The sequence below is a fragment of the Onychomys torridus genome, chromosome 22 (assembly GCF_903995425.1).
Source record: "Onychomys torridus chromosome 22, mOncTor1.1, whole genome shotgun sequence".
In the NCBI taxonomy this organism is placed as follows: domain Eukaryota; kingdom Metazoa; phylum Chordata; class Mammalia; order Rodentia; family Cricetidae; genus Onychomys; species Onychomys torridus.
In genome coordinates, this window is record NC_050464.1 from 8,830,884 (window position 1) to 8,858,706 (window position 27,823).

At 52.6% G+C, this 27,823-nt stretch overlaps 1 protein-coding gene across 8 annotated transcripts in view; it reads left to right on the top strand.

Moving 5' to 3' along the window:
• Nucleotides 1-27,823, top strand: part of Tnrc18 (trinucleotide repeat containing 18) — a 97,748-nt gene that overhangs the window by 45,828 nt on the left and 24,097 nt on the right. For 3 of the 8 annotated variants that reach the window (XM_036171501.1, XM_036171500.1, XM_036171505.1), the window contains 10 exons: nt 429-619; nt 1,510-1,939; nt 3,273-4,277; nt 10,347-10,522; nt 11,355-11,491; nt 11,641-11,769; nt 13,364-13,535; nt 16,184-16,544; nt 20,830-21,099; nt 25,690-25,941. In XM_036171501.1, coding sequence (XP_036027394.1) covers nt 429-619; nt 1,510-1,939; nt 3,273-4,277; nt 10,347-10,522; nt 11,355-11,491; nt 11,641-11,769; nt 13,364-13,535; nt 16,184-16,544; nt 20,830-21,099; nt 25,690-25,941 — 3,123 coding nt within the window. Of the gene's footprint in view, nt 1-428; nt 620-1,509; nt 1,940-3,272; nt 4,278-10,346; nt 10,523-11,354; nt 11,492-11,640; nt 11,770-13,363; nt 13,536-16,183; nt 16,545-20,829; nt 21,108-25,689; nt 25,942-27,823 lie in introns of those variants that run through there. The other 5 variants (XM_036171503.1, XM_036171502.1, XM_036171504.1 and 2 more) reach the window with 5 other exon arrangements.

Consider the following 27,823-nt stretch of genomic DNA (forward strand, 5'->3'; position numbering starts at 1 on the left):
CGTACAGGGTGGGGACAAGGGGGCCCAAGAAAGCATCTAACCTTGGTTGTGTCCAGACAACAGATCCTGGCCACTCCATGAGAATTCAGTTAGGGTCACCTGCGGGGACTGGGTGTCCCTGGCCCTTCTGGGGCCCACTCTGCAGACCATGGATTGTAGTCCCCATGGTGACCCCATTGGCACCATCCTGCATGTTGACATGATCCAACTGTGACCTCTGAGGACATCATTCTCCTTGGGGGTTTGGCAGCGGTGTGTGCATATACATGGGGGGCAACACTCTGGGCTGAGGAAGCCAGCCGGAGCCTCGGCTCTGGTATTGCCCGGCTGGTCTGCATTGGGCCTTAGCATCTCCCTCTGGAAATGGGGTGAGAGTCCACGAAGGAGCTGGGTCCGTGAGTGCAGCCCCCTGTTGTCTGTGTCCACAGCTGAGCTAATGGAACGAGCAGCAGTCCCTCCTCTGTGGCCAGCCCTGTACCCACCGGGCCGCAGCCCCCTGCACCATGCCCAGCAGCTGCAGCTCTTCTCTCAGCAACACTTTCTGCGGCAGCAAGAGCTGCTGTACCTGCAACAACAGGCAGCCCAGGCCCTGGAGCTGCAGAGGAGCGCACAGCTGGTGGTGAGTCAAGGCCCCCTTGGTGGGAGGCCGACGCCCCGAGCCGTGCGACTTGGAGAGAGTGGCAGTCAGGGAGGGCTGCCTGAAGGAGGCAGCATCTGAACAGAGAGATCGGATACGAAAGCTAGGGTGTGGTGGGTGGCACCCACTAGTGACAGGACCCAGCGAGGAGTGGAAAAAACATGACAGGGGCGTGGGTTGGCGATGCTGTGACCGGATGGATACCCACGGGATCTCGGAGTAGCTGTTCTGGAGTAATCACTTGGATGGTACAAAGATTTTTCAGGCTCTGTGTCCTCTAGCAAGTGAATTAACCTCTCTGGTCTTGAAGTTTCTGCCTCCAGGAAACAGGGGTCCTAGTAATGGTTAGTTACTTAGCTCTTAGGTACAGTGGCGAGTAGGTGGAGCGGTCTTGGCTGTGTTTTGGGTACTAGCTGCCAGGCCACAGTGAGCATTGGCTGTCGTAGAGCTAGGTTTCTCATTTTGATATCAAATGCCTCAGTGGTGCCACTCAGTGGTTAATGCCACTTAGCGCTGAGCAGGTAGTTAAGCGCACGACAAGGTGCCGGGGTATGGGCGCTAGGCTTCAACTCTGGGGGTCCTAGCTTGGCCAGAATCCCAGCATCAAGGGGTTTTAAGCCACAGGCCCTCCTTGTAACAGCCTGAGCTCTGTGCCCTGCCCCCAGCCTGCTCTCTGGGTTCCGTAGAATGCCATGTTTATTACACGTGTGCCACGGTGGAATGTCTATGGTGTATGGGACAGGGAGGGCTGGGTGGCCTGGACCTTGGATCTTGCCTCATAAGTCTCTGGAGTGGAAGGCTCCAGGGACCAGGCAGGTGATGATGGCTCCTGCCGTGCTGATGCTGATTCTACCCCTTGTCCCATCCCCCAGCAGGAACGATTGAAAGCACAGGAGCATCGGACTGAGATGGAGGAGAAGGTGAATAAGAGAAGTCTGGAGACCACAGGCAAGGCCAGCCTGAGTGCTACGGGCCCGGGGCTACTGCCTCGCAAGCCTACCGGCCTGGCTCCAGGACCCACAGGCACCCACGGCAAGGCTGTGAGCCCACCCCCGTCTCCCCGAGCCTCCCCCGTGACCTCTCTGAAGGCCAAGGTGATCCAGAAGGTGGAGGATGTGTCCAAGCCACCAGCCTACACCTACCCCGCCACGCCTAGCTCGCACCCCAGCAGCCCACCACCTGCCTCCCCACCACCTACCCCTGGCCTCACCCGCAAGGAAGAGGTTCCTGAGAACGTGGTGGAGAAGAAAGACCTCGAGCTGAGGAAGGAGGCGCCCAGCCCCTTCCAGGCTCTGTTCACAGGTGAGCGTGCAGGACAGGGGCTGCCTGTCCATGAGACACTGGATTCCTCCTGAGTGTTCACTGGTGGCCTGGTTCATTCACTCGTTCTTGTCCGTCCATTGCGCATTCATTCATTCACTGGCTCATTCATTTATTCCTTCCCTCATTCATTTACTTACTCATGTGTGGGGGCCTGTGTCACTCTTGCTTGCTCATCTTTCATGACGATCTGTTCTCTGCTTCATTCAGCCCCTGACCCCTGTCCAGTGGCTCATTCATTCATCCATTCCCTCTCTCTCTTGATGGGCACTCTGGATCACCCAGTCTAACTCTGGAATGAATGTAGCTGAGATCTCTTCCTGGTCCCTTGTTAGTGTAGCGCAGGGGACATAGGTCTGATAGCATCCGTGCAGGCAGGCTACTCAGAGCACAGCGAAAACCCAGACTTGTGAACTCTGCACCGTCGCTGCTGAGTCACCCTGGGAACACTTAGAGGTTCCCATCTGGGCAGCCTCTTGACCCACACACATGCTGTCCCAATGTCCTGTGTTCATTAGGACTGGCCGCAGGTGGCTTTGGAGCCTGAGGTTAGGTGTCCTCTTTCTCGTGAGCTTGCACTTGGGAGGATTTGGATTTTAATTCAGAATCCTGTATGAGTGCTGAGTTAGTTTGGGCAGGAGGTTGCCTCTCCCTGGAGTCTTTGGTGTAATGCTGATGCTAAGGGGTAAGCACATGCCTGGCCTGGTGCCTACTCTCTGGTAGACTGTTGCGTGTGTTAAGCTCCTGTTGGGCATTGCCCAGGCCTGGGTCAGGACTGATGGTGCCACAGTCATCCCTCTTAGCCCTGCCTCTTAGGATAAAACTGTATTACCATGAAGGATTTTTGCTCTGCTGTATTTCGAGACAGTGTCTCGATATGTACCCAGGGTTGCCCTTGAACTCACAGAGATCTGTGACCTTCTGCTTCCCAGGTTCTGAGATCAAAGGCATGCACGCACCACCACGCCCAGCTTACTGTGAGATTTTTGAATACATGCTTTATGGGTGAGGAACAGCCCGGGCTGACTGACAGATCTTCATAGACCTTGTTTAAGCATGTGCTTCAGGTCCAGCCCTGATTCACCTTTACAATTGTAAGACCCTTGAGGACAAGATAAGATGGTGGCTGACTTTGCTCTCCAAGGCTCAAACATGTAGAAGGGTCTTGGGTTATTTCAGGATCAGAGGGGAGGGTGTTTCCTGCAGCCAATCAAGCAGGAGCAGTTGGTTATAGGTTGCGTCTTTTCTTTTCAGGTTATGGGATAGCTTAGAGCCCCGGGGAGCCCCCTTCACTGACATCTTCTGTCTTCGGCAGATATCCCCCCCAGGTACTCATTCCAAGCCCTGCCACCACACTACGGGCGACCCTACCCCTTCCTGCTGCAGCCCACCACGGCCGCAGACGCTGACGGCCTTGCCCCTGATGTACCGCTTCCCGCGGATGAGCCCGAGCGCCTGGCACTGTCTCCTGAAGACAAGCCCATCTGCCTGTCACCTTCCAAGATCCCAGAGCCACCCCGGGACAGTCCGGAGGAGCCGCCGCCGCCGCTGGTCGACCGTGAGGTGAAGTCTGAGGTCGAGGATGTCGAAGAGGGTCCCACGGAGCTGCCTCCCCTTGAGTCTCCGTTGGCTCTGCCTCTCCCAGAGACCATGGTGGCCGTAAGCCCTGCAGGTGGCTGCGGAGGTGGCCTGCTGGAGGCCCAGGCACTGAGCACTGCAGGTCAGGGCTGCCGGGAGCCCTCTGAAGCCTCAGACTTTGCGCAGGTGGCTGAACCACAGATAGAACTACCGGGCAGGACAGAGCCCCGCATGGCTGCCCTGGAGCTGGGGACTCAACTGACACCTGAGCCATTGGTGGAGACTAAGGAGGAGCCAGTGGAGGTGCCCCTGGATGTGCCAATGGAAGGGCCCATGGCAGAGGCAGGGTCTGAGGACAGCCTGCCCCAGCCATCCCTGACTGAGCCTCAGCCCAGCCTAGAGCTCTCAGACTGTGACTTACCTGTCCCAGAGGGCCAGTGTCTGAACCTGGAGGCCCAGGAGGCGTCACCTGCTCCGGGCAGTACCTGCTATCTTGAAGAGAGCTGCTCTGAATCACTCCTGCCGGGCCTGGAGGACCCGCTGGCCGGCATGAATGCACTGGCAGCCGCAGCCGAGCTGCCCCAGGCCAGGCCTCTGCCCTCTCTGGGTGCTGGGGTCCCAGCTGGGGAGAAGCTGGACACAGCCCCCAGCGTAGGCCTAGAACACAGCTTCCTGCAGGGCATCACCCTGCTGAGTGAAATAGCTGAGTTGGAGCTCGACAGCAGGGGCCAACAGGTTGTAGGTAAGTCCTGCGGGTGAGTGTTTGGGCTGTTCTTTTCCAGAAAATGGATAGAAGCCGGTGGTGGTGGTGGTCCACGTCTATAAACCTCAGCAGCATTCCTGAATCTGAGGCAGGTCTGTCTCTGCGGTTCTGGGTTAGCTTGGTATACACAGCAAGGTCCAGGACAGCCAGTAGATTTACAGAGTTTGATTTTTTTTTTTTTTTTCTTAAAAACTTCCAAGGCTCCCAGAATACGTCTTATTCACATTCTTTTTATTTGCTTTTGCTTTTCATTGTAAAGCCAGGATTGGTGGGCACGAGCTATCATCCCAGCTACATGGGGCAGGAGGATTGTGAGTTTAAGGTCAGCTTGGGCTAGAGAGAATAGAAGGCCAGCCCAGGCAACTCACTGAAACCCTGATCTCATAAAAAGTAAAAAGTAGGCTGAGGATTATTAGCTCAGTGGTAGAGCACCATCCTAGAATCCCCCAGTGAGGGGACTTGGGTGAAGCTCAATGGTAGAGCCCTGCCTAGAATCCCCCAGTGAGGGGCTGGGGTGTGGCTCAGTGGTAGAGCCCCTGCCTAGAATCCCCCAGTGAGGGGCTGGGGTGTGGCTCAGTGGTAGAGCACCTGCCTAGAATCTCCCAGTGAGGGGCTGGGTGTGGCTCAGTGATAGAGCCCCTGCCTAGAATCCCCCAGTGAGGGGCTGGGGTGTGGCTCAGTGGTAGAGCCCCTGCCTAGAATCCCCCAGTGAGGGGCTGGGGTGTGGCTCAGTGATACAGTGCTTGCTCTATGGATTCCATCTCAGTGGAGATGGGAGGAGTGAGAAAACAACCAGAAGTGCCATTTTGATGAATGTAAGTCTCCAGTTCCATCTCCTTCCCCTGGCATTGTATGAGAACAGGAGGTTTTGTTTTTGTTACTGTTTTTGTTTTTAAGTCAAATTGGCTTGGAGAGAGGTTGTGTGGGAGTGGGGGTGGGTGAGAGGCGACTCAATGGGTAAAGGTGCCTACCACTAAGCCTTGATGGTCTTGAGCCCAGAGCCTACATAATAGAAGAGAGAACTGATTCCCAAAAGTTGCCCTCTGAGCTCCACATGTGTGCTGCATGCATGTGTGTGTACATAGATGTGTCACACACACACACACACACACACACACACACACACGCACGCACGCAAGTAAATAAATGTAATGCAATAAATGAATAAATGGAACATAGCTCGGCTGGTAGAGTGTTTGCTCAGCATGCATGATCTTCCATTCTCAACACCACTTGAATCAGGCATGTGTTCCCAACGCTTGAGAGATGGAGGCAGGAGGATCCAGACTTCAAGGTCATCTTTTGGCTGCATACTGAGTTTGAGGCTGGGCTGGGCTATGTTAGACTCCCCCGCCCCCCTCCCCTCAAAGGGCAGAATTTATTTGCTTACAGAACCAAAGTTGAGCAGCATTAGATACAGCTGGACCTGGGTGCTTAAGTCATCTTGAGGTTTTTTTTTCTGTGCGTGCTCAGTTTGTTCTTCCTTTTTCTACCTCTCCCCACTTCCCTGCTCTACTTTTCTCTCTGTTGACCTCATTTTGCCAGACTCACTACCCTCAGTGGTGCCTCCAGGAATTCCTCCCGTGCCTGTGGGCCTGCTCAGCTGGGCTGAGCCTGTCCTTCCCAGAGCCCCCCAGTAAGAACTCAGACTCCTCATCATGGGCCCCCTGGAGTGCATGTTCTCTGTAGTACAAAAACTTGCAGCTGAGGGCCTGTGGGGACGGTTCCAGTGATGAAGCGCTTGTCATCTGAGTGTGAGGACCTGGGTTCAGATCCCCGGACCCATATAAAGCTGGCTATGGAAACAAGCATCCAACATTCTTTTGTTGCTACAACAACATTGGAGGTGGAGCTGGGTAGAATTCCAGGAGGTCAGTGGCCTTTGAGCCTGTTGTACAAGCCAGGAACAAAAACCCTTTCTCGTACAAGGAGGGAGGCAAGACTGGCACCTGACTAGGCATCTGGACATCTACATGTACTGTGGGAATGCATGGAATGCACTCACACATGTGAATTCACATGCATGCGTGCACACAGACACACACACAGACACACACACACACACACACTCACACCCTAAGTTCTGCTGTTGGGGAGCAGGGACCGCTTTCATGCAGTTCCACACTAGGTGCCTGTTGCTTTTTGCGGAACCTCTCCTCATACTCCTAGAGATTAATTAAACCCCCAAATCAAAGGCCAGCAGTGAGCAATAGCTGGGCCCACCTCTAGGTCATCTCTAGTTGTGACAGCCACAAGCTTGTTCACTTGTTTGCTGGAGTTGCTTGAATAGTTTGCCAGTGACTGGGCCCCTTTGACTAGAGACTTTTTTCTCTCCTCTCCTCTCCTCCCTTCCTCTCCCCTCCCTCCTCCTCCTCCTCCTCCTCCTCCTCCTCCTCCTCCTCCTCCTCCTCCTCCTTCTCTCTCTCTCTCTCTCTCTCTCTCTCTCTCTCTCTCTCTCTCTCTCTCTTAGTATGTAGCCCAGGCTCACCTAAAATCTGCAGCAATTCTCCTGCCTTATCGTCTTGAGTGCTGGGATTGTAGGTATGCTGTGGACCCATCCAGTCCTTTTTGTTTGTAGATGACTGACCTTTGCCTGTCTTTGTTTTAAGACTGACTTCTGTTGTAAGAAACCATCCATATTAGATTAGGACCTACCTTAATCCACCTCTGTAGGAGCCTTCTCTTCAATCGAGGCCACACCCTGATGTCCCTATGAGATTGGTTGGGTTGGTGCACACCTTCAGTGCCAGCATTTGGGAGGCCAAGGCAGGCGGCTCTCTTGGACTGTAATATCTGGGATTAGAATCCATTTGTCTGTAAGTTAGGGGTTGTAACTGTACCCATAAAGGCTGGCTTGGCATGTGTCCCCTGGGTAGCTTTGGGTCAGGAGACTGGTGGAAGGGAGACGGGCCTTCTGGAACACAGGTCAGCTGTCCTCTGCCTCATGAGGACCTTGACGTGATGGGGGTGGAGTGGAGAAGCACTGGCCTGCTTCATCCTGATACAAGGAGCCTGGTGGGTTCACTACCTCCTGGCTTTCGTTTACCTAAGGATACATAAAAATAAAACCCAGGCCAGAGAGAGAGCTCAGCTGCTAGTGGCTGGGTACTATGACTGAGAGGTGGGGAGTGAGAACTCCAGGACTGTGGGTTACGTACACCGTCAGTTCAAAGCCAGCCTGAGGAACTGTTGCAAAGTGAAGAAAAGTCTGAAGATGTAGCTCACTCAGGATAGCCAGAGGCAGGCAGATCTAGGAGTCCTAGGTCAGCCTGGTCTACATAGTGAATACCAAGTCAGCTAATGTTAAAAGTTACTAATTATATATGAAAAGAAATTTTTGATTGAAATAAAACCCCAAACCACTGATTTTCACTGAGAGGAGAGAGATTTTTCTGTGCTCTGGGATGTTGGCTGCAGCGATTCTGGTTGTCACTGGTTCAGAAGAACGCTGCTGACATCTAGTGGGAGACTGGGATGATTCAGCCAGCGTGACACGGGACAGCCCCAGCTGAGGAGTCCAGCCAGCATTGGGAACCAGGCTTCCAAGCCGTGATTATTAAATAAAGTGCTGAGATTATTCACGCTCACTTTCTTGGCCTTCAGACATGGATGATTGCATTTTGTTTCTCAAGCATGCCTGAATTGCACACATACGTTGGTTAACTTTTAGAGCAAAGAGAAACATGCCAATTTGAAAATGAAAAGAGGGGGCCCTCTCTGTGAGTTCGAGGCCAGCCTGGTCTACAGGACAAGCACCAAAACTACACAGAGAAACCCTGTCTCCAAAAGCCCCCCCCAGCCCCCAAAAGAGGGCCAGTGAGATGGTTCAGCGAGTAAGGTGCTTGCTGCTAAGCTTGAGGTCCTGAGTTTGATTCCCTAGCACTCAGGATGGAAGTGAGAGAGGTGGTTTCTGAAAGGAGGTCCTTTGACCTCCATATTATACATACTATGTATATGTAGCAATTCTCTCCCCTCCTCCCCCCCCCCCAGTAAAATGAAAACAAAATTAAAATAGCCAGGCATGGTGATGCAGATCTTTTATTCTAGAACTTGGAACTTGGGAGATGAGGTAAGAAGGTTGTCAGTTTGAGGCAGACATGGTCTCCTGTAGCTCACATAGCCCTCCAACTCTGTATGTAACCAAGGATGACCTTGAACTCCTTATCCCGGTGCCTCCACTGTACCCACTGTACTGGGGCTATTCTTGTGTGTCATTATGCCTGTTTATGGTGTTGGGGATTGAACCTAGGGCTTTGTGAGAGCTAGGTAAGCACTGTATGTCTGAGCCAACACCCCCAGCCCTCCATTGTGTTTTAATATTTTTATGCAGGAGGCTGGGTGTGTCTGGAATGTTTGAACATGACAATACATTCCTGGAACTCTGGCATACTATGTCACATCCGCCCCCAGAGGAGACTGTGTGTTGTGGTCTTTTTACATCTTTCGCCTTGATTTGTGCTTCTTAAAATATGTACTTTTGTGTGCATATGTGTAATCCTGATGTGCACGCGCGAGCGCGCACACACACACACACACACACACACACACACACACACACGTGTTTAGTGTTGATTTGCACATGCCACAGCATGTGTGTGGAGGTCTGAGAAAAAAACCTCTGGTGCCCGTTTTCCCCTTTACTTCCTGTTCGACACAGGAAGTGCCGGGCTAACTGGTTCTCCAAGGTTCTGGGGAATTTTCCTCTGCCTGACTTCTATCTCACCATAGGAACACTGGAACTGTAAACATGTGTTCCTGTGCTGAGCTTCACATGCATTCTGGGGATTTGAACTCAGTGCCTCCTCACAGTGAACATCTTCCTCAGCTATTTTTCCCTAGTCCAGTTTGTGGTTTTTATTTCTGTCTTTCTCATTCATTTGCTTGTTTATTTTGTTTTGTTGTTGTTTCTTCGAGACAGGGTTTCTCTGTGTAGCTTTGCACCTTTCCTGGAATTCACTTGGTAGCCCAGGCTGGCCTCGAACTCACAGAGATCCGCCTGGCTCTGCCTCCCGAGTGCTGGGATTAAAGGCGTGCGCCACCACCGCCCGGCGTTTGTTTATTTTATTATTATTTTTTCTTTTTGGAGCTGAGGATCGAACCCAGGGCCTTGCTAGGCAAGCGCTCTACCACTGAGCTAAATCCCAAACCCTGTTTATTGTTTTTTTTTTCCTGAGACAGAGTTTCACTATGTACTCTTGGCTGTCCTAGAACTCATTATGTAGGCCAGTTTGGCCCCAAACTTCTAGGGATCCACCTGCTTCTGCCTTCCAAATGCTGAGATTAAGGGTGTGTGCCCATGCCTGGCCCTTTTTTAAAAAACAAACAAACAAACAAAAACAAAAACGTGTGTGTGTGTGTGTGTGTGTGTATGTGTGTGTGTGTACATGTGAGTGCAGGTGCAGAAGGGTTGGATCCCCTGGAGCTGGTGGTTCTGAGCTGCCAGATGTGGGTGATGGGAATTGAACTCAGATCTTCTACAAGAGCAGCTCACTCCCTTACCTGCTCAGCTGTGTCTTTTTGTGTGTGTGCTTCCCCCCCCCCCCACCCCCGTTGTTTGTTTGTTTGTTTGGAAGGAGGGAGGAGTCTCAGTGTGGCCTACGCTCAGGCCTTCTGCCCAAGCCATCTGCTGGGGTGACAGGTGGTTCTCTGGACCTCTTTTCTGATGTAAGAAATAGCATATTCACCAATGAGAAACTTAAGTAGGAACACATGGGGATGGATACCCATTGTCCTGAGAAGGAACCTCTGCCAGCCTTTGTTCCTTCTGAGGTAGTCCTGACCTTTCACACACACTGCGGGGACAAAACTGTTCCATATCCCGGGTGCGAGCATTCTCTTGTCTTCGACACTGTGTCCTACATCCCAGAATGGCTTCAGGAGTCCAGGAGATCACACTGCTATGTGGCTGTGTGTCTACAGTTGAGCCAGAGTGGACTGCAGTTTCTGGGGGTTTGGTCTGGCCTCAGGATGGCTGGCTGGGCGGGTGCAGCCATCTTGCCAGTGGTCCAGGTCCCAGCACTGACTCACCTGCCCCTCTCGCTTCCACAGGTGCAGAGCCAAACCTGGCCGTGCGACCCTCGCTGGAGAGCCTGCTGGCCGCCAGCAGCCACATGCTGAAGGAGGTGCTAGACAGCCCCTTCTCAGATCCGTTCAAGAACTTGCGGCTTCCGCGTGAACTGAACTCCAACAAGAAATATAGCTGGATGCAAAAGAAGGAGGAACGGGTGAGCTTCCTCCTGCCGGCTGTCTGTCCTTCCCCTCTTGCTCCACTCTGTCAGGCATGTCCCTTGGGTGCCGTATGATGACCTGGAATGAAAGCAGACTGGCAGCAAGGCCTGAGGCTACCCTTTGCTGCCTGTGTGGCCTCGGGTAGCTGCCGTCCACTGCAAGCCCATGTGTGTAAATAACACACTTGCCCTTGCCCTCATTAAACCATGACCATAGCCGAGCGTTGGTGGCACATGCCTTTAATCCCAGTACTCAGGAGGCAGAGCCAGGTGGATCTTTGTGAGTTCAAGGCCAGCCTGGTCTCCTAAGCGAGTTCCAGGAAAGGCATAAAGCTACACAGTGAAACCCTGGCTCAAACAAACAAACAAACAAACAAAACCCAAAAATCTTAAATGTTGATTCTGCCTGGCAAAGTTGGCATTAGGGGTCCTGGACATAGAGAAGAGGTAGGGAACAGTGATAGAATAATCTGGTGGTTTATATCTGTAACCCTAGCAATTGCAAGGCTGATACAGGAGGATTGCCAAGAGTTCCAGGCCAGGCTAGGCTACTTAGTGGGTTTGAGCCCAGCACCACCTACACTGGACATGGCGGTGCTTGCCTGCAGTCTCAGTACTCAGGAAATAAAGGCAGAAGGTTAAGAAGTCAAGGTCATCCTTGACTATGTTCGAGTTTGAGGCCAGCCTGAGCTACACGAGACACTGTCTCTAAAATCCAACCAAAAAGAGTTAAAAGTTAGTTAAGTCAGTCTTTGACATGGGGGGCGGGGTGGGGCATCAGCAAACGTCACCATCATTTGTCTCCCCCTCCTCCTGACCCTCCCTCCAGATGTTTGCTATGAAGTCTTCCCTGGAAGACATGGATGCCCTGGAGCTGGATTTCCGGATGCGACTGGCCGAGGTCCAGCGGCGGTACAAAGAGAAACAGCGTGAGCTGGTCAAGCTCCAGCGACGCCGGGATTCGGGGTGAGTGTCTCCCCAGCTTGCACCCCATCCTGGACATCTGGTTGGTAGGTCGACTGTGGTAGTCGTCAGGTGTGTGCGTGGACCCAAGCACCCCGCTCCGCGCCCCACCCACCCCAGGTTCCCTGCCGAGCCTGTGAATTCTTTTTAAGGGACAGGCACGAGGATGCCCATAGAAGCCTGGCACGCAGAGGCCCTGGCAGGCCGCGGAAACGGACCCACACCCCGAGCACCCTGTCGCCCCCCTGCAAGAGAGGGAAGAGCCACAGCGGTAGCGGAAAGTAAGGCTGGCCCCTCGGTGGATCGGGGACTGACTGGTACCCAGCTCGGAGGGGAGGAGCAGGGCCCCCCTCTAAGGCGCCCACTACTGGGCGCCAGGGGACCTGGTAGTGCCTGGTGCTCTGATTCCCTGAACGGCAGCTCCCAGGGAGCCCGGAGTGCTGCCCTGACCAGGAGGGTGAGCGAAGAGGAGAGTGGAAAGACCGTCAGTGGTTCAGCTCTAACCCGAACACTTGGCCCTGCCTTCCTGCCCCGCCCACTTCTTCACCACCTGGGACTAATTCTTGCTTCTTTCCATGGCTCCTCCCTGCGGAATTACCACTTCAACTCCAGCCTTCTAGGACAGGCTGGATACATCCTTACCCTGCTGCGATCCCACAGGAGACCAGGGCTGCTCTCTGGGGACAAGGTCCTCTTGGGTGGCACTGTAGCCATTTCAGAGGGCCCTCCCTCCTTGAGGCTGTCTTGAATGCTGGCTGGGATGAGGGCTCTTTTCTCTCCAGAGCCGGGCTTCTCTGTACAGATGGGCTCCAGCTTCCCCATGTACCTGTAAACGAGCCGTAGGAGGTCCGTTGATGAAAGGGTCCTACAGCTTTCCGTGTTGGTGCACAAGGGTGGGTGGATACTAGGTTGGCCAGTGCTTAGAAACAAAAAGGAGACTGGAGGGCTCGGAGTGGCCACAGGCAAGGCAGTGGGGGATATTCATGGTCTTGTCATGAAAAAATGGCCTCCATCTTGTCACATCTTTAACCTTGGATGATCCTGACTGGAAAAAGAACAGAGATGAACATATATGTCCAGCCACAGGAGGATAGAGGAGCGGCTATGGAGAAATAGATCAAGTATCTGGGGCCACCAGCAATGTGGGCCTAGTGACCAGGGGTGTCACCATTATGCTAACCTTCTTGCTCTGAGTTCCAGCTCCACCACTCCTGTGACGCTGGCCCATTGTTAGCTTTTCTGAGCGTCTAGTCTCTGTTTTCTCACCTATTTAAAAGTCAAACCTACCAACCGTCACGGAGGCACTGGGGATACAGTGCAGTGGGTAGAGTAATTGCCTAGCATGCACCAAGCCCTGGGCTTTGCTCCCATGCATGAGGTGTGGTGGCCTATGCCTGTCACCCCAGCATTTGGGAATTAGGCAGATTCACGAATTGAGAGACATTTCTGTGTCCCTGTTCTCCAGAAAAGGGGGTCCAGTGCAGGGCTCCCCCTTCACTCCAGCATTTGATATGATCACTCCTCTCACCCTGGTAGATTTCCTTAGTATTTTCTGACCTTTGCTCTTGCTGCAGTTTTGGTAAAGATATGTCTTAATAGTTTGTGTGTGTGTGTGTGTGTGTGTGTCTGTCTGTCTGTCTGTCTGAAACCGAATAAGAGAGAGGCTGGTGGAGGATGCAGACTTGAAGTCCCCTCCCGCTTTGTACTCCATTCTCTAGCATTCACCTGTCTTCCCACACTGGTCATTCTGGTGTCCATCACTGTTTCTTTCCACATCTAGAGCCCAACCCCCGAGGGCCACATGGGTGGATGACCCCCTGCCTTTGACTGTGGCCTGGCTGAGGTGCTGACCCCCACGATGTGTTTGGCTTTCAGGTTAAGCAGCAAATCCCTGCTGACGTCAGATGACTATGATCTGGGTGCTGGGATAAGGAAGAGGCACAAAGGGCCTGAGGAAGACCAAGATGCCCTCATCAGCATAGGGAAAGCCCGGGGCAGGAACCAGAGCTGGGATGATCATGAATCCTCATCTGACTTCATGAGTCAGGTCAGTACATCAGTCTTGCAAGACTCTCTGGGATGCAGTCCTCAACTTGGAGGTCTGGAGGTCGTCGTACCCGAGACATTGAACCTTCTCGAGGGAGGACGGTCGGTCTCTACCGCTAGTTAACTTCCTCCCTGCGGGGAGAAAAGGAAGTCCCAGGGGAGGTCAAGGACCTGGTGAAGTTACAGGAGGTGGAGGTAGGGTTCTAAACACTACATCAGTTTGTGTGCACTGAGACACCGCTTAAGCAAGCGGGAGGTTGGATCGCAAGCGCGTAACCAAATCGTAGTTACTCTGTTGTTTAGCAGTGTAATTGTTTAATGAGCACCTTGGCATTGCACATGGCCTTGATGCTATTGTGAGTCAGTCTGAGTTCTCCGGGGGTAATTTCTCATTTCTCCAGAGCCTCGAGACCGTGCACTTATGGACCCCGTTTCTGAATGCTAATGTGCCTCCTCATTGAGCCTGTGGGAAGGAGGTGTTTTGATTGGTTTTGTCATCGGGGCGAAATGTCACCTAAAGGGGCTGGATGGGGAAGATAGTCAGTTTGGAGCCGTGGAGATGGCTCAGTGGGTAAAGCATTTGATGTTTAAGTGTGATGACTGGAATTCGGATCCCTAAAAACCTATGCACAGCTGGGTGGGCATAGTGGTTGATCTGTAATTCCCGTTCTTGGGAGGATCCCTGGGGCAAGCTGGCTGTTGAGACCAGCCAGAACAGCTAATTCTGGGTACAGCTTGAGTGGGAAATCCTGCCTCGGTATAAAAGGTAGAGAGTGAAGGGGGAAGATGCTGGCTGTAACCCTCCACCTGTATTCAAATACATGTGTGCCTTTCTATATACACATACCATACACACATACATATGCAAAGAATAACATTAAAGAGATATCAGGGCATGGTGGTGTGTGCAGAGACAGGCAGATCTCTGGACTTTGAGTCCAGCCTGGTCTGCACTGCAAGTTCAGGCCAACCATGGCTTTATGGTGAGACCTTGTCTCAGGAAAAGAAAATCAGAGGTGGGAGGATCTCTGTGAGTTCAAGGCCAGCCTGGTCTACAAAGCAAGTTCCAGGACAGCCAGGACTCTGTTACACAGAGAAACCTTGTCTCAAAAAAGCCAAAAAAGAGGGGTGGGAGGGCATGAAAAGACTGCCAGTTTTTGTACACCAGGCTCTCTTTTCCTCTCAGCTGGGAGATATTTTGTTAATTATCTTAGCAACGCTATCCCAAACCCTCTCCCACCTCCTGCAAATGCTGATTAAAAATATATAACTAGTGCCCTGAAATGGCAGAGCGTTAATGCCTTTGAAACTGTACATTTCATTTCAACAAATGGCTCCCATTGGCGATAGGCATGCAAGGAGAAATTTAATCTGTGAAATCTCTAGTCATTCTTGCTGGTCCAGGCATTCAAGGCACACTCCAGCCGTTTTCTTGGCAGCTCTGACCCATTTAGTTGGACAGGTTGGTTTAGACTGAGCAGCAGCCTCCGGAGATAGAAAGCAGATCTGCTCTGGGCTCAGTTTCTAGTCTTGGCTCTCATCCGTCCATCCAGCTACCTTCTCCTGCCCATCCGTAGCCCGGCTTTCTCAAAGTTCTTCTATGGGCACTTCCAGACAGGGCTGTGGAAAGCCAGGATGGGAAAGCCGTTGCCAGCTTTTGATAAGTGATTACTAGACTAGGCATCTTAAAATTTTTTTTTTTTTAAGTTTTAACGTGTACGGGTGTTTGGCTTGTGTGTATGTCTGTGCACCACATGCGTTTATCTTCTGGAACTAGAGTCACAAAATGCTTGTGGGTGCTGGGAATTGAACCTGGGTCCTCTGGAAGAGCAGCCAGTGCACTTAACCATGAAGTTATCTCTTCAGCCCCCAGGCTAGGGGTTTTTAATAAGTGCTTTATTTATTGCATTTATGTATTTTTAAATAGATTTATTTCTGTTTTTAAATATGTATCTATGTTTGGGTATGTGTGTACATTAGTGCAGAGAGATATCCACAGCATCCGGAAGAGAGTATCATATCCCCTGGAGCTGGAGTTGCAGGGGGGTTGTGTGTTGGGAACTGAACTTGGGTCCTTTGTAAGAATATTACAAGATCTTAACCACTGAGCCATCTCTCTAACTCCTCATTTTTAATTTATTTATTTGTGTGCACATGCATGTGGGGGGCATTTATGTCAGGTACGTGTAGAGGTCAGAGTCTATTTTCAATCTGTAGGTCCTAGGGAATTGAACTCAGGTCATTAGACTTGGTAACAGGTACTTTACCTGCTGAGCCATCTCACTGGCCTGATTAAATTTTTTTTTGTTGTTTTGGTTTTTCGAGACAGGGTTTCTCTGTGTAGCTTTGTGCCTTTCCTGGATCTCACTCTGTAGACCAGGCTGGCCTTGAACTCACAGATCCGCCTGCCTCTGCCTCCCGAGTGCTGGGATTAAAGGCGTGCGCCACCACTGCCCCGCTAAATGTTTTAAGGATCTTACACCCTGGTTATCTTCATAATAGAGCAGATAGTCCCCTTTTAGATGGAAAGACTGAGGACTAGTTAAACAATGTTTGAAGAGGACATGGGACAGGAGTTAGCCCAGTCTCAGAACTCGTGATTCTATTTGGCCATATGTCTTAATCTGTGACTCAACCCTCCTTCCCCAGCTAAAGATTAAGAAGAAAAAGATGGCGAGCGACCAAGAGCAGCTGGCAAGCAAGCTAGACCGAGCCCTCTCCCTCACAAAACAAGACAAGCTGAAGTCACCCTTCAAGTTTTCCGACAGTCCTGGGGGAAAATCGAAAACTAGTGGGGGCTGTGGCAGATTCTTGACACCGTATGACAGCCTGCTGGGCAAGGACAGGAAAGCGCTGGCCAAAGGCCTCGGCTTGTCTCTGAAACCCGCCAGAGAAGGTAAACACAAAAGGGCTGCCAGAGCCAGGAAGATGGAGGGGGGCTTCGAGGCCAGAGGCCAGCCCAAGTCTGTTCATTCTCCATTTGCCTCGGAAGTGAGCAGTCACTCCTATAGTAAGTATTGCCCTCAGTGCCGCTGCATGGCCAGCGCTAATCTCCCGTGCTCCGTAACCTTTCTTGCCCTCCTCTGAGGGACTTCAGGGGATCGAAGCATTGCACTCTATGCCTGAAGCCAGATGAGTGCCAGTACATGGCAGGCGTGGTGTTGTACAGGCACTTGTTTGTTTGTTTGGGGGTTTTTTTTTTTTTTTTTGGTTTTTCGAGACAGGGTTTCTCTGTGTAGCTTTGCGCCTTTCCTGGAACTCACAGAGATCCGCCTGGCTCTGCCTCCCAGAGTGCTGGGATTAAAGGCGTGCACCACCACTGCCCAGCGGACAGGTACTTGTGATGGGTGGATGCTAGTGGCCAAGCTTCCACTGGCTCACCTTGCCCTGTGGAGCGGCCTGGAGAGTAACTTCTTTTTTAGTCCTAAAGGTGATGGGCTCCATTGCCTGCGGGAAGATTGTCATTTATACCAGGCAGAAGTGCAGCCATGCGTGGCGGTGTTGTTAGTGGGTTGTGGAGGGATTGGAAGATGAGTGTGGGGCTAAGTGGGAAGAGACAGACCAGGGAGAACCAGGTTCTGTTTGATCTGCTTGCCCATGACAGCTCACTACTTTGCCTGGATGTTCTTTTCACTTTGGACACGTCTACTGCAGTAGCTATGTGTGACTAAGGAGCCAAGGGAAGGGAGCAGCCTGTAGGACCGGGGGACGGACTGAGCTTTTATTGCACTGAAGTAGAGACTGGATTCTTGGTTGGTGTGTCAGAGGAAGGTAGCTCTCCTTGGCCTCTTGTGGGCCTTGGCTCTCTACCTGCCAAGGGAATGGTACTCACCCATTCTGTATGGATAAGTACCTGATGATGCCCAAGACAGGCAGGTACTAAGGATGCGGGTGCTTTGGCAGGCATGAGGAGTTCCTCATCTGGTCCCATGTCACAGAGCTTTGCTCTGGCTGTCCTCGGGGTTTGCTTGTCTTCTGTCAGGTTCACTGTGTCTTAGACTGTGCTAGGCTCTGGTATACACACACACACACACACACACACACACACACACACACACACACACACACACACACACACACACACACACACACACACACACACAGAAGAACATGAGGAGGTGTTATGATAAAACACTGGTGGTTTGGTGGGATTCAACATCCTCCACCAGACTCAGTGGGCCGCCCTGAAGTTGGGGTCCTGGTTGTGGTGGAAAGTGTTTTAGGGACACCCTGTGCCCCTGAATGTTCCTCTTGGACTTGAAGGTGTGAGGCGCTGCCAGGCTGTAGGATATATGTGTTTGGTTTTGAGTGTCAACTGGAAAAAAAAAATGACACAAATATGTCTTCTCCCTTTTTTAGCTGGTAGTACCTGGAAATGACCTAGGGTCTGATGCTTGCCAGAGGGCCACCCCAGCCCCAATCCCTGTCTCACTGTGTCTCCACCTGGTGTCTCCCTCTGCTTTCCCTCCCAGTGCCTGGTATCTTCATGTAGTTTTGCTGGCTTTTACAATATATATATCCCAAACTGACTTTGAATTTTCAATCTTCCCACCTCTACCTCCTGGATGCTGGGATTACAGACATGTGCCACCATGCCCAGCTGCTTAAAAGTGAGGTGTTTTTTTTTTTTCCTCTGAGCTGTCCCCCCCCGCCCCCCAAACACACACACTGGGCAGTGGTGGCGCACGCCTTTAATCCCAGCACTCAGGAGGCAGAGGCAGCCTGGTCAACATAGTAGTAAGTTCCAGGATAGCCAGGACTACACAGAGAAATCCTATCTTGGAAAACACATAAATAAAAATAAATTATGGGTGCATTTGTGTGTGTCCTTGGAGGTCAGAAGAGCTTATTTGATTCCCTAGATTTGGACTTAACAGGAAGTTGTGAGCTGCCAGATGGGTGCTGGGAATAGAACCTGGTTCCTTTGGAAGAGCAGAGAGTTCTCTTAACCACTGAGTGATCTTTCCAGCCCAGTGTTTTCTTTCCTCTTCCTCCCTCCCTCCCTCCTTCCTTGCTTTGTATTTGGAGACAGGGTCTCACTATGTGGCCTTTGGACCTAGAATTCACAAGGCTGGCCTCGAACTCACGGAGCTCTCTCTGCCTCCTGAGTTCTGGGATGAAGACACATAGTTTAAACTTACAGCATGTGTGAGCTTTGGAGTTCAGGCACGTCAGGGTCTTCCTCAGGTGTAAGTGGCCTTGAGTCTGCTCACCTGCAGGGAGGTGGACGCTGTGCCCGCCTCAGGGTTAAGTTGCTGCTTTGTGTGTATTTTGTTTGTCTTTGACCTGTGGGTCCCCAGGACTGACGCTCCAGTGTGTATGAGGCCTGCTGGTGCCCTCAGCCTTACACACGGGGAAGGCGTTGGTGGTGTTGGCTGCGGCGTGCCTCAGAGCCAAGCCGTCTCGGATTCCTTAGGTCCCTGCTCGTGAACAGACACAAGGCGGGAAGGACTGGGGAAGAGAGTGGTGGCCTCTTGCTTTTCCAGTTGGGGTTGGAGGGCAGGAATGTCAGGTCACGCCTGGTGTTTTCCTACGGGAGGCTGAGTTGGTGAGTGGTCACCTGTCAGCAGCTGTGGCCTCGGAAGGCTCAAGTTCGAACACAGAGGGAAGGACGGTGTAGTGGGTAGATAGTGCCTGCTACATAGCTTGACAACCCGAGTTCTGTCCTCAGAACCCACAGTGGAAGACAAGAACCAAGTCCTAAAGAGAGTTTCTCTCATCTCCGTGTGTGTTGTGATACATGTGAGCATGTACACACACACACACACACACACACACACACACACACACACAGAAGAACATGAGGAGGTGTTATGATAAAACACTGGTGGTTTGGTGGGATTTGACATCCTCCACCAGACTCAGTGGGCCGCCCTGAAGTTGGGGTCCTGGTTGTGGTGGAAAGTGTTTTAGGGACACCCTGTGCCCCTGCGTGTTTCTCTTGGACTTGAGGGTGTGAGGCGCTGCCAGGCTGTAGGGTATGTGTGTATTCATGTCTCTCTTGTTCCGCGTGGGTCTTTAGCAGATCAAGGGATTACTTACTGTCTTGGCCGCGGGTCCTTTTCCTCTTGTCTTGCTCAACAGCCCAGCAGCCGTGTAAAATAGCTCAAGATGGTGTATGTTTGGGGTGAAGTTGGAAGGGACCAAAGACCCTCCTATGTTGGGCTCCTTCCCAACTCTGGCAACGCAACCATGTGTTGAGACCAGAGACTTAGAGAAAGCCATGGGCGGTCAGCTTGGGGCGAGGGGGGCCCCAACATTTCATTGTTGTGAATGCCCTCACCTACAGCCCATTTCAATCTGCTGTTGCTATGGAGTTGAGCGAGGATCTGGGAAAAGAGACATAGGATTGGTCCTGGTCAGCTGTGCCCTCCCTTTAGAAAAGCCACTGGGCTGTGTGCCATGTGTAGGGTGGACGGGAACCACATGCCTCTCTGGCCAGTAGAAATTGGAGGGTCCTTCCTCAGAACTTTGCTCGTGTCTCATTGCCCCCAGCCCTCATACCCAGTGGCTGGAGAAGTCGATGTACCCAAGATGGGTGATGACCGCAGAGGCAAGGGCCTGGACTGCCTCTCCGTGGGCGATCCAAGCTGTTTGTGACAGATCAGAAGAGCTGAGCGGTCACACAGGCCCAGGCTTGTGGACAGTTGGCGCTGGGTCCTAGCACATTTCTGTTTTCAGAGCACTGGCCAGGAAAAGAGACAACAGCCCCCTCCTCCTTGTGCTCCACAACTTACCTGTATTAAAACATACTCCGAAGGCTTGAGAGGATGGCTCAGGGTAAAGTGCTTCTTGTGGAAGTGTGAGAATCCAGTAGTTCCCAGCACCCGCAGAAAAGCCAGGTGTGATAGGGCATGTTCGTGATACCAGTGCTGGGCAGGCAGGTATAGCCAAGGAGGCCATCTGGGGCTCCCCGGCCAGCCAGCTTAGCCTATGTGGCAAGTCCCAGGTCCCATTGAGAGACTCGTCTCAAAAAACAAGGTGGGGCCAGTGAGATGGGTAAAAGGCACTGGCTACCTGAGCTCAATCCCTGGGACCCATAGGTGAAAGGAAAGAATTCACTCCCACAAGCTGTCCTCTGTCTTTCTCATGTCCCCACACGCAGACGCAAAAGGTGTTAAAATATAACAATCTTTTTGTAAAGTGACAAGAACTTGGGGATCCAAGGTCAAGCGTGACCTCTGGTTCCCAGACTCATGCATACATGCACTCCACGCTCACGTACACACAGAGACACGGACAGCACATACATACACACAAAACAAAATAAAAAAAAAACCCTGCTTTGACCGCAGATACGGACTCAGACGAAGATGAAGACTTCTTGAAGAACGAGTGGTCTGCCCAAGGCCCCTCCAGCTCCAAACTGACCTCGTCCCTCCTGTGTGGCATGGTGGCCAAGAACAGCAAGTCAGCCACAGGCCCCAAGCTGACCAAGAGGAGCCTGGCAGGCCCCCGGACTTTGAAACCCAAGGCGGCCGCCAGCAGGAAGCAGTCCTTCTGTTTGCTGCTCCGAGAGGCCCGCTCCTCCTTCAGCGACTCTTCCGAGGACTCCTTTGATCAAGGTTACTAGCGCCAAACACAAAAATAACCTTCCATGTTTTTAGAGCAAGAGTGAGTGGGAGAGAGCGAGCAGGCGAGCATGGGAGAGTGTGTGCACACAGCAGAGATGGCTGTGGCCGTCTAGGTTTTTGGCAGCGTAGTCTGCCCTATCCGCCTATATATTTTTTTGTGTGTGTTCACTTTTTATTTTTGCTTAGACTTGTGATAACATCACTGGCCAACCCTTAGGGAGCTCTTACACGGACTCATTTTTTAGTCCCCCAGAATTTCTCACCCTCTTCCCTCTGCACCCCACTGGCCCTCCCCAAAGGGTCTCCCCTCCCCCAATCCAAAAGCCTAACCTTGCCTTCCCAAGACCCCCAGGCCGGCCTGGGCTTTCTCTTGGCATGAGCCTGGCGGAGGCTTGCCCAAGGAGCATTTTGTAAAAAAAAAAAAACGGACTTCTTGTGTGGGCGTGTGACTTGCTGTTTGTACCGCGGTTTTGGTAATGCCAAGCTTTATTAAACATACCGAGTTCATTTTTAACTAAACTGTGTGCCTCGTTTCTCTTGCTATGTCCTTAACTAGACGTCAGGTTGCCGTTTCCCTTCATTCATTGCTCCCCCTCCTCTCTCCCGCTCCTCCTCCTCCCCCCGCTCCTCCCCCCCTCCTCCTCCCCACTCCAGAAGCCATAGACATGGGTGGACTGCTTTTCTGTTATTCAAATATCCCTGGTATCTTTGGCATCATTCCATTTTTCAGGTGTACAGTCAAGTGTTGTTGCATCTATCTGTTTTTGTTTTTGTTTTTGTTTTTGTTTTTTTCCCCTTTTAAGCTGCTTGTCTGTGTTTTATTTTTCTGGAAGCTTCTGCTACTACCCACCAGTGGTTTTAAAACAAAACAAAACAAAACAAAAAACCAAGAACAACAATTAACTTACCAATACTTGTTTGCTAACGCATTTCTGTTTTGAAGGGCATGTGGGCAGTACAGAGTCAAGGCCTTTTGGCCATTTCCTGGATTTTTGTTTTCCTTGTTCAATTTGGAAGTGTTGGCTCCGTTGCCACATTGAGGGTCAAAAATGGTCTTCCCAGGGGCTGCTGGCCCGAGGTTCGGCCTCAGCTCAGCCTAGGGGTCCACCACCAAAGAACATTCTGGCTCCCACTTTGCCAACCTCAGAGTTGCGGCTTGCAGTTAAAAATTTGAGAGCCCTCAGGCCCTTCAATCAGAAAATGTCCTGCAAGGGAAGAAAGGGAGACTGGTCATCGCCCCTGGCTAGGGTCTGCTTCAGGGTAAATTCCCTTTAGAGCTAGACTTTGAAAATCCCTGGACAGGTAGCAACATGTTTCCCATCCCCCCCAGTATGGCCCCAGATGTGGGGAGGAGGGTCATAGGAGGGTCAGCCCTGGGACCAGGACTCTGCCCCTACTTCCCAGTCTTCCTGGTTCCTGGTCAAGCTTTCCTCCTCCCATACCTGCCTTCCAAATTGGCAGAGATGGGTTTGGGGTTGACTGAGTGACGGTACAAGGAGCCTGGTGCCTTTTGGGCCGTTGCTGTAATATCTGAGCCAAGACAACCTGGGCTACAAGGCAGGTCACAGCCTCCTGTCACAGCCTCCTCGCCCTGGTCTTCTGCGGAGGAGACCGGTTGGCCCCTATTCCCTCCCCATGACGGGGTGGGAACCTTTGCCCTTTCCCTGCATGCCTTTAAAGTCAGGGTCCCAGCCCCAGAGTTTTCGAGTCCCTCCACAGACCAGAAGCAGGCATCCCCAGGCGGCCTAGTCAGTGAGGGCCAGGGACCATAACCCAGACAGAATTTGGAGGGGTGAGGGCCAGGGTTGGGCTCCCCAGCTTGCCCCTACCATTCAAAGCAAAACCAGCTGGTGAGGTCCCGGAAAGGGATATTTGGGTAATAGGGCCTTCCTGCCCCTTTGGTGCTACAACACTTCATTGGCGTGGCTTTTCTAGTATATCTGCTTTCTCCTCCCAGCAGCTTGACCATCCCTCCAACCCTTGACCCCTACCCATGATGCTTTGAGTGTCTGTTTCGGTCTCTCGCATTTGCTCTCACGCTGCACTTGGACGCAAAGCGAAGGTTGGGAGTAGGGCAGACGGCGTAGCGGGTTTCTGAGTTTGAGTCCGAGCCTGGCTCGTTGCTCCGTAGGTAGGCGAAAAACATTTTCCTTTTCTGTTCTCTGTTTACTCCCCCCTCCTCGGGGTCTGCCCCCTCGGGTCTGGCAGCTGCACATCACTTTGGCCTTTATCAGGTTTGGGGAAGTCAAGAACCCAACCCCTTGCCCTGAGCCAGGATTAAAAAAAAAAAAACAACATATATTGATATTAAAGTTTTGGGTTTTTTTCCCCCCTCCTTCATTCCCTTGAGAGTCTTTGCTGGGACTTTTCTCCCCCTCTACCCTTGGCAAGCTCTGTGGATCCAGGTATAGACAATTCCAGAAAAACACTCCTTTCCTCCTCAGGGTCTCTCAGCTCTCCTTGTCCTCAGAGATGCTGGGCCAGTCAGACTAGACACTGCATGAGTCTTGACAAGCACCCAGTTGTGAGGACCATGGGAGACCTCAGGAGAATCCAGTTTCCCTCTTGGGAAAACACCCATTCTGGGCTTCTGCCTTCTGGAATGTTCTGCAGCATCCAAGTGCTGAGACCAACCTGCTCCTGGCTTTCTGGGATCTGACTGTGGCTCTCAGAAACCCAGAGCAGGGACTCAAACCCGCCTCCCTCCTGGTGATGCCTACTGCCCGACAATCCTGGGAAGAATGTTCTGGACTTCCAGTCTCCACAGCCGAGCAGCCAGGACAGAGGGGGAAGTTTTTAGAAAGGGGGCGTTCCTAGCCCTCATCCCAGCCGGCCACCCTCCCCCCCCCCTGCCCACCCTCCCCAAATTGGCCAACTCCAGGGAGGCCTGATGTGGGGTTACCCAGGCGCTGCCGAAAAAGTCTGCCCACACTTAGCCTGCTTTGCCGCTGTGGCCCACTGGGGCGGAGACAGAACCATGTGACGTCGCAATGTGATTGATCGCAAGTGCGCACTGCCTGCCTGCCCCTGCCTGCCCCGCTGGCATCCCCCGGCTGCTTCATCCATCACTCTGGGAACACCTCCCACCTTGCACCCTCTTAACCAACTTTCTCTCTCTCTCTCTCTCTCTTTCCCTCCCTCCCTCCCTCCCTCCCTCTCCCTCTCTCCCTCCCCCTCCCCCTCTCCCTCTGCTTCCCTCTCTCCAGCCCCTATGCAGACCCTCCTTAGCTATTCCCACCTCCCCTCCCAAGCTGGCTGGCCCGGCAGAAGCTAAGGTTCCCTGCCCTAGACAGGCAGCTCAGGCCTCTACCCTGTGGCACTGCTGGTGCCGGCTGCAGCTTCTAGGTCGTCTAACAAAGCTGTGGTTTGGACTTTAGCAGGAAAAGCAGTATTTGACCACTGCATCCAACCCTCACATCTAGGATGAGTATGTCTAGCCACTGCCCCCCAGCCCTGCTTGGGCCCCAGTTCACAAGCCCTGGAGGGGGGAGGCCCTGAGCCAGTCTGTGCCTTCGGGTGTCCTGACTCCAGTGGAGAAATTGGTTGCTTGTGTAGAGTAGTGTTGACTGTTGGTTATTTTCTGTCAGCCCCTTTGCCCAGCCTAGCAGGGGATGCCAGCCCTTGAGCCAGCGGGTACAGTTTCTGGGGTGAGGTTGTCCTCTTACCCAGCAAAGATCTGGACTGGACATCTCCAGCCTGAACTCCCTGAGGGCTTGGACTTGGGGGTGGGATGGGGGGCTCACACCCCTACTTCTGAGTGGGCCGGTCTGCCCACCCCCAGGGCAGTCTGAGCCCAGATCCACAGCTGACACTTTTTCTTTTTGAAACTGGGTCTCACTGTGTAGCCTAGGGTGGCCTTGAACTGTCAGTTCCTCCTGCCTCAGCCTCAGTGTTTGGACCACGGGCATGTGCCACCATAACAGGCCGTGCCACATGGGATCCTATGTGGACCCTCCTCACCAGGCTGGTGGGCTGGAGGGTCACCTCAGGCTCAGAGAGGCTCCCTAGCATGGGGGGGCTTGATTCTAGCTATGTTTTGGCATTAAACTACCAGGGTCCCCTAGGTCTCCAGGAAGAAGAGATCAAATTCTGCTTTCTGCTAACAGCTCCCTGCCCCTCACCTCTGCCTGGCCAAAATGCTATAGGCCCCTTGTCTAGATTCTCCAGCTTGAGCCCAGCCCTCCCTTCTCTTCTCCCCTCCTCTGCCTCTGTTCTTTCCTATTTCCTTCCTCAGCCTCCATGTCTATGTCGGGGCGTGTGTGCGCGCGCGTGTGTGGACCGTGGCGAGCGCTGTCTCCTGTCTTTGTCTGTCTGTGTGTCTGTCCCCCGCCCACAGCACAGGTGCATGTCATGCTGCCCTCCCAGAAGCCCATCCTGATACCCAGAGCCGCCAGTCTCCCTTGCCCAGGCTGCCCCTGGGTGGCCTTGGGCCGTGGGTGGGACTGTGGGCTGGTTCTGGACCCTCCCCCAGCGGCCCTTGGTGAGGACAGAGACTGGAGCCAGGGTGGGTGGTGGGAGGAGGTGGGGGCAGCATGCACCCAGGTCAGGACCTTGATTTGTTCCTTGTTTTCTGCATGCCAGATGACAGCTCAGAAGAGGAGGAGGAGGAAGAGCTGGAGGAGGAGGAAGAGGAAGAGGAAGCTGTTGGTATCTATAGGCTGGCTGCCGGGGAACAGGCCCTGTCGCCGGGCCTGGAGGAGAGCGGGCTGGGCCTGCTGGCTCGCTTTGCGGCCAGCGCCCTCCCCAGCCCTGTGGTGGGACCACCTCTGTCTGTGGTGCAGCTGGAAGCCGAGCAGAAGGCCCGCAAGAAGGAGGAACGGCAGAGCTTGATGGGTGAGTGCCATTGGCTGTGAGGTGGGTACCGCAGGCCCATCACAAAGATAAGGAGACTGAGGCTCAGTGGTGGGTGAGAGGGCTGGGTGGAGCTTGTATCACCTGACTCAGCCATTACCTGAACAGAATGTGGCTGGTTGACCCTCTTGGGCTGTTACCTTCTAGTAGGGGTGTCCAGGGTCACGTAAGTATAGCTTTCTTCACCCTCATGATGTCATTAAAGAAGCTGGTATTGCCAGGCAGTGGTGGCACACGCCTTAAACCCAGTACTCGGGAGGCAGAGGCAGGAGGATCTCTGTGAGTTCGAGACCAGCCTGGGCTACCGAGTGAGTTCCAGTAAAGGCTCAAAGCTACACAGAGAAACCCTTCCTTGAAAAAACGGAGGAGGAGGAGGAGGAGGAGGAGGAGGAGGAGGAGGAGGAGGAGGAGCTGGTATCTAGATGGTCTCCAGGAGCTCAGGGAAAGCCCTGACCCAGGCTTGGGGACCAGGAGCCACTCTAGGGAGAGAAAGAGTGACATGCAGAAGGAGGAGAAGGGGAAACATTTTGTGTACAGGTCACTGGAGAAGCTCTGTCAGTCCGGCGAGGCAAAGGGGTGGCCTCGATGGCCTGGAGCTAGCAGCTGGAGGAGTCAGGGTTGGCAGGCTGCCTTAGTGGGCTGAGGGCATGACATGAATTGGGGAAGGAGGCTCAGGCCGACCCTGTCATCATATCCTGAATCCAGTCCCTGATGATTCCCAGGTGTCCTTTCCTCAACAATCAGCATAGACATGGTTGCTGCGGCTGGTGATAGGTCGCTTAGTGGATAGAGTGCTTGCTTGGCCTGCACGGAACCCTGCATTCTGTCTATCTCCAGCATCGATAAACCAGATACAGCGGAGTGTGCCCGTAATCCCAGCACCCAGGAGGCAGGAGATTGATCAGGAGTTCAACATAGCAACTTGGAGGCCAGCCTAGGATATATGAGTCCCTGACTCAAGTGGGGGCCATGGAGTAGGCAGGAGGCCTTTTCAGCTGTACTTTTGGTGACATTGCTTGTGTGTGTCTGAGTGCATGCATGCCACAGCAGGCAACGCTGAGGTCAGCGGTTCCGGGATTTGAACTCGGGTCGTCAGGCTTGGTGGCAGGCACCTTTTTCTGTTGAGCCATCTTGTTTGGTTCCTACTTGTTTGTTCATGCTTTCCAACCCCTCCTCCATTTTCCTGGCATGTAGTTTGCTCAGGTCTTGCCTCGGAGTATGAATCAATCCTTCTGGAAGTTGTACCAAACAAAGCATCCTGAGCCTGAATCTTCCTTTTTTTCGGCTTGAGGCCTTAGGGCATTTTAATAGAAAATGAATGGAGGTCGTCTGGTGCTTGGTGTGTCATCCTCTGAACCAGACACAGTGCGGGTCACCTCTCCTCCCATTGGATTTGTGTTATCCTACATCCAGGTTTCTCCAGCAGCAGCTTCGAGCTTCCAAAGGAAACCTCCCCACAGGGGCAGCTATATGCAGAGCATACTCTAGATGCCCCCCAGTCCTGTGTGATTCTGAGCAGCCATTGAAGATAGCACATGTTTTAGCCTCTTAGAGTCATCTGTTGGGTCACATCACCACCGGCAAAATACTAACGAAGGTTTTCCTCGGGGTAGTTTGCTTCTTAATGGCTTTTAGAGACACGAGTGTCTCAGTGCCTGCTCAATCGTATCCAGCTCCCAGTATCACACATATAACCTGTTATCAGATCACCAGACTGCATTTTATCATGGAAGCCAACATGAATGGTGAACAAGACTCCTGTAAGAACAGCAAGCACTCTTGATGGCTGAACACTCTCTCCAGCCGCTGTTAAATGATATGGGTCTTTTGCCGGCGTGTATTATGTTTGTGTGCCCCTTAGAGC